This window comes from Pseudophryne corroboree, chromosome 6, assembly GCF_028390025.1.
Source record: "Pseudophryne corroboree isolate aPseCor3 chromosome 6, aPseCor3.hap2, whole genome shotgun sequence".
NCBI lineage: Eukaryota > Metazoa > Chordata > Amphibia > Anura > Myobatrachidae > Pseudophryne > Pseudophryne corroboree.
Window position 1 is genome coordinate 353,528,241 of NC_086449.1, and position 6,298 is coordinate 353,534,538.

At 47.5% G+C, this 6,298-nt stretch overlaps 1 protein-coding gene across 1 annotated transcript in view; it reads left to right on the forward strand.

Moving 5' to 3' along the window:
* Nucleotides 1–6,298, forward strand: part of ETFA (electron transfer flavoprotein subunit alpha) — a 163,363-nt gene that overhangs the window by 37,397 nt on the left and 119,668 nt on the right. The window contains exon 7 of the mRNA XM_063926589.1: nucleotides 5,727–5,828. Within this exon, the coding sequence (XP_063782659.1) occupies nucleotides 5,727–5,828 (102 nt within the window). The remainder of the gene's footprint in view (nucleotides 1–5,726; nucleotides 5,829–6,298) is intronic.

A 6,298-nucleotide genomic window follows, 5' to 3' on the forward strand; every position in this document is an offset into this window, starting at 1 on the left:
AGAAAAGGCAGCAGTTACAACAGTCTTTGGCTGCTCAGACTAAAGATAGGACAGAAAGCAGACGTGTTTCCCCTCTATCACATCCATTACCCCAAAATAGGGGGTTACCTGACATTGTCTTGGAATCTGAGAAGGACGTGCCAGAAGTGGAAGAGAAGTTGGAATCGACTACTGAGATGGATAATTCCTCTGCTGCACAGGGTGTAGAGTCATTTCTCATTGCTGTAAGAGATGTCCTACATATTCCTGGGTCTGAGACAGATGTGCAGCAGTCTTTCTCTGTACAGAAAAAAATACTGGTCACGTTTCCTGATTCAAAGGAATAGGATGATCTTTTCAGGGAGCCATGGGCTGCTCCTTTCCTTTTGCTCAGGAGGGGCGTAAACTCTCCCTGCTGTTGATACTTCTGTATCACGCCTGTCAAAAAAGACAGTGCTTTCGGTTCCAGGGGCTACATCCTTAACCACTTAACTGACTATTTATTTCACCGAAAACCGCTCCGAAATTTTCGTTATTTTTTAATGAGTGACTTAGGTGAAGAACATGAATTTAACCCTATCCCAAATGATTTTAGTAAAAAAGAAAAAAAATATATATTTTTTTGGATTTTTTTCTGTTAAATAATTTTTTCCCCAAACAACATCGATCGAGAACATCGCGACCATCGCGGCTTTCATTTTGAAAGCCGGGACAACCTGCAGGTATACAGGGGTGGCTTGGGAGGGTTCAGTTACACTCCCCAGCGGCTGCCATTGTCTGCAGCCGCTAGAGGTGGGGGGGATCCTTCCGTGCTGACCAATCAGCAGTGATCGGCAGCACGGCAGACACAGGGGGAAAGTGCAGGGAGGCAGAGGAACCTTCCGGTCCCTCTGACAGCAGCAGCGGAGGGAAGTTTATCTTCCCTGCCGCTGCTAACACTCTCTCTCTGGTCGCATCCCGTGCGACCAGGTCAGATAGAGCACTTGCTGGTGTGGTCGCATCTGGTGCGACCATGCCAGGCAAGTGGTTAAAGGAACCTGCGGACCGAAATATAAAGACCACTCTAAAATCTATTTATCTTGAAGCAAGGGCCGCAGGATCTCGGGACCAGGGTGTCAGCTCTGTCTCCTCCAAGCCTCAGCATGACAGTGTCCTTCCGCTCCTGAGGGATCTCAGGCTCTAAGCTAGTCTGAGATTCTTCAGCTCCATTCGGAACCACTCCTGCCAGGATTCCTGGCTAAAAGACCTGATCTTCCAAAGCTACAAACTGTAGTTCGTGAGTTCTCCACCTCACAGGTTTTTCAAATCTGGATTACCGACTTCAGAAGACATGCGCCTCATGCTACTGGAGGCCATTCAGAAATTGCCTCGAACCCAGGTCATTGTTCCTGTGCCACTGCAACAGAGGGACGAAGGATACTATTCCAGCCTTTTTGTGGTGCCAAAACCGAACAGTTCAGTGAGGCCCATTTTGAACCTCAAATCGGTAAACCCATATCTGCGGGTTTGCCGGTTCAAAATGTAGTGTCTGAGAACAGTGATCTCAGGCCTGGAGGAAGGGGAGTTCTTGCGCTCTCTGGTCAGAAAGGACGCTTACCTCCATATTCCGATATGGCCGCCTCATCAGGCTTACCTCAGGTTTGCTCTACTGGAGGACCAGTACCAGTTCCAGGTGCTGCCTTTCACCCTTTCTACGGCCCCAAGAGTCTTGACCAAAGTGATGGCGGAAATGATGTTCCAGCTCAGGATTCAGGGTGTGAACATTTTACCCTGCCTGGACGATCTGCTGATAAAAGCGATATCAAAGGAAATTCTGCTAGACAGCATCTGCCGCACGACATCCCTGTTGTCACGCCACGGTTGGATTCTGAACTTTCAGAATTCTAACCTCGAACTGACCCAACTTCTCCAATTTCTCTGAATGATCCTGAACACTGTGGCTCAGAAGGTCTTCCTTCCTGCGGACAAGGCAAAGGCACTTCAGGAGTTGTTTGAGCGGTTCTGTGTCCAAACCGGGTCTCTGTACATCTTTGCATCCGTCTGCTGGGAAAGATGGTGGCCTCCTTCGAGGCCATTCCATTTGGCAGACTCCATGCGAGGACATTCCAACTAGGGGGTCATTCCGACCTGATCGCACGCTGCCGTTTTTTGCAGCGCAGCGATCAGGTCACTACTGCGCATGCGTATGCACCGCAATGTGCAGGCACGTCGTACGGGTACAAAGCGTATCGTTGCTGGGCGATGGATTTAACAAAGAATCCATTCGCACAGCCGATCGCAAGAAGATTAACAGAAAAAAGGCATTTATGGGTGTCAACTGACCGTTTTCAGGGAGTGGTTGGAAAAACGCAGGCGTGTCCAAGCGTTCGCAGAGCGGGTGTCTGAAGTCCATTCCGGGACCGGCAGGCTGAAGTGATCGCAGCGGCTGAGTAAGTTCAGACCTACTCAGAAAACTGCACAAATTGTTTTTGTACTGCTCAGCTGCACAAGCGTTCGCACACTTGCACAGCTAAAATACACAACCCTGTGGGCGGCGACTATGCATTTGCACGGCTGCAAAAGTCGCTATAGGGGGATAACTCTGAATGACCCCCAAGATCTCCTGAAGAAATGGTCAGGTTCGCATCTGCAGATGCACCAGATCATACGTCTGTCACCGCAGGCCAGGATTTCTCTCCTGTGGTGGTTGCAACCCTCCAACCTCTTGGAGCTGGGGAGCTGTCACCCAAGGGGCCCCATTCCAGTCTTACAATAAACACTCTAGAATTCCAAGCCATCTACAATGCTCTACTCCAAGCGACTCCTCTGCTTCAAGGTCGAGCCATTCAGGTTCAGTCGGACAACACCACGGCTGTGGCATACGTCAATCGTCAGGGAGGGAAAGAAAGCAGGGCCTGCTTGTGGGAGGTTTCCAGGATCCTCCTTTGGGTAGAAAGGAATGCAACGGCAGTCTCTACCATATTCATTCCGGGAGCGGACAACTGGGAGGCGGACTTTCTCATTCGTCACGACTTACACCCGGGAGAGTGGGGTCTCCATCCACAGGTATTTCGACAAGTCACAGCCCAGTAGGGCTGCCTGTAGATCGACCTGATGGCCCCTCAACAAGCTTCAGTGCTATTGTCACAGGACGAGGGACCCCCCTGGCAGCGGCATTGGACGCGCTGACGATGCCGTGGAATTACCGGCTGGTGAACCGGTTTACTCAGAGTCCGTTGCTCCCCAGGGTTCTAAAAAGAATCCGAAGAGGGGGAGTTAAGACAACTCTCATTGGCCTCGAAGAGTGTGGTACGAGTATCTTCTGGCCGTGACTGTAGAAGACCCCTGGCCTCTTCCACTACGAGAGGATCTTCTTCAGCAAGGTCTGTTCGTCTACCCGGACTTACGGCGGCTACGTTTGACGGCATGGCGGTTGAGCTGAACCTTCTAGCTAAGAAGGGAATTCTAGCAAAAGTCATCTCCACCATGATTCAAGCCAGGAAGGCTGTCACTTCGAAGCATTGCCACCATATCTGGAAACGATACTTTCGGCCCTCACACCAGGAAACGTATCAGACAGCGGATTTCAATATAGGCCGCTTTTTTTGCAGGCTGGTGTAGATATGGGCCTACGATTGGGCTCCATAAAAGTTCAGATCTCTGCCTTGTTCATTTTTTCTTTCACAAGAAATTGGCTTCTTTGCCTGAAGTCCAGACGTTCCTGCAGGGTGTCCTGTGCATCCAATCTCCTTTTGTGCCGACCACAGCACCTTGGGACGTAAACGTGGTTTTGTCCTTTCTGCAGTCCTCTTGGTTTGAACCTCTGGTTTCGGTTGAGGTCAAGTATCTTACGTGGAAGATGGTTATGCTATTATCCTTGACTTCCGCTAGACGTGTTTCAGAACTTTGTTCTTTGTACTGCAGAAGTCCCTACCTGGTCTTTCATGAGGACAGAGCGGAACTCCTGACTCGTCAACAGTTTCTGCATTCCACCTGAATCAGCCTATTGTGGTTCCAGCGGCTTCGGCCACTTCCTCAATTCTTGAGTCCTTGGATGTGATGCGAGCCCTGAAGATTTAAGTAGAGGACAGCTGCTGTCTGGAAATCGGATTCTCTTTGTGCTGCATGAAGCACACAAGAAGGGATGTCCTGCTTCAAAGCAGTCTGTTGCACGTTGGATTAGGCTTACTGTTCAACAGGCCTACACTTCGGTGGCCTTGCCTACTCCTCAGTCTATCAAGGCCCACTCTACCAGGTCGGTTGGTTCTTCCTGGACTGCTGCCCGTGGTGTCTCGACTCTGCAACTGTACCGGTCCGCTACCTGGTCAGGGACAGATACGTTTGTCATATTCTACAGGTTTGATAACCTGGCTACAGAGGATGTCCAATTTGGACATACGGTGCTGCAGGCGTCTCAGCATGTTCTCACCCGTTCTGGGAGCTTTGGGACATCCCCATCGTTCTGAGTGTCCCCAGTATATCTTATATATAGATATAGATAGAGAAAATAGGATTTTAATTACCTACCGGTAAATCCTTTTCTCGTAGTCCATAAGGGACACTGGGCACCCGCCTCTGTGCTTCGAGTAATCCTACGAGTTTTTGTTCTTGTGTGAATGTTTCCATCAGCTGTTGCTGTTTATTGTTTCGCTAGCCGTTGCTAGTCTGTTTGTTCTGCTGTGTGCTGATTCGTTAATCTCACCACTAGTTGTATTGTCCTGTTTCCTACCTCTCAAGTATGTCCATCTCCTTCGGGCACACCCTGTTTGAAGAAATTTAAAGTGCACTGATTCCTTTGGACCCCATGTATATCCATTGTACTAAGTGTCCCCAGTAACCCTTATGGACTATGAGAAAAGGATTTACCGGTAGGTAATTAAAATCCTATGTATTTTTTTCCTTCACTTTCACATCCTTCTGGTCATATTGATTGGATCATACTGCCCATCAAGAACCCTGCAGTCTGGCTGGATCAATATGCAATACTGTATGTTGCACTTGTCTTTGTCTATCAGTGACTATTTCCCTATAGAGTGTAAACTTGCAAGTAGGCACCTCTTACCTCTTTATATGTTATTACCCAGTCTTGTTTTTATTACTGTTATTTCCCAATAGTAAAGCGCGACGGTATATGATGGCACTTTAAAAGTAACTGTTATTAAATAAGTAAAATCATTAAAAAAATGCAAAGTATCCTTTGCTGATTTGTTTCTGCCTAGTATACAGTTTGTACTAATACAGTCGCTGGTGATCACTCAACTGACCAAAATGTTCATGTATTGTACCCCATGTAAACTAAAGTATGGTTTTTGTAAATGGTGTGGTGAGAATACTCGCTTGACCAATAATTACCCTAGTTTGTCATGGGAGAGCAGGCTGTAATACATACAAAGCATTGGATCAGTACGGCTTACCAACACCAGTGAGCACTGGTCAAAGAAACATGCAAGGTTAGCCAAGATGGCATTACTTAGTGGTAGTGAGAGTGAGACAGTTGTTTGTCTCACACTTGTGTGCTTAGCACTGTGTCAAAGAACTCGCTTGCTTTGCTGAATTGCAGTTAAATATCTAAAATGCTAAAAAGGTGGCTTATCTTACCCATATTAGAACAAGCATCTGTCAGGTGCAGAATTGCCCTGCACAAAAAGATTTCTAAAAGCTGTTCCACATGTTCAGTCATATTCTCTTAACTTTCTTAAAATAGAATAATATAGACAGAACCAGTCTTTAATGTTTTCCTATAATTTAATACCTTTTCAATGTCTTAGTGTCACCACCTCCACCGGTTGGAAAATCTGAATGGATACAGCAGAGTTTGACCAAAAGTGACCGCCCAGAGCTGACCAGTGCCAAGGTTGTAGTTTCTGGAGGTGAGCTTCTCATTAGATCACTGCAAAGCTAGGAGAGCAGTTGAAGCGTTCTTTAATAGGCTGACTGCTAACCTTTATGCCTTATGATGGTAGCCCATATCTGTTGTTGTTACTTTATTTATTTATTTATTTCTCTAACGTCCTAGTGGATGCTGGGGACTCCGTAAGGACCATGGGGAATAGACGGGCTCCGCAGGAGACTGGGCACTCTAAGAAAGATTTAGTACTACTGGTGTGCACTGGCTCCTCCCTCTATGCCCCTCCTCCAGACCTCAGTTAGAATCTGTGCCCGACCAGAGATGGGTGCTTTTAGTGGGCTCTCCTGAGCTTGCTAATAAGAAAGTATTTTAGTTAGGTTTTTTTATTTTCAGAGAGCTTCTGCTGGCAACAGACTCTCTGCTACGTGGGACTGAGGGGAGAGAAGCAAACCTACTAACTGCGGCTAGGTTGCGCTTCTTAGGCTACTGGAC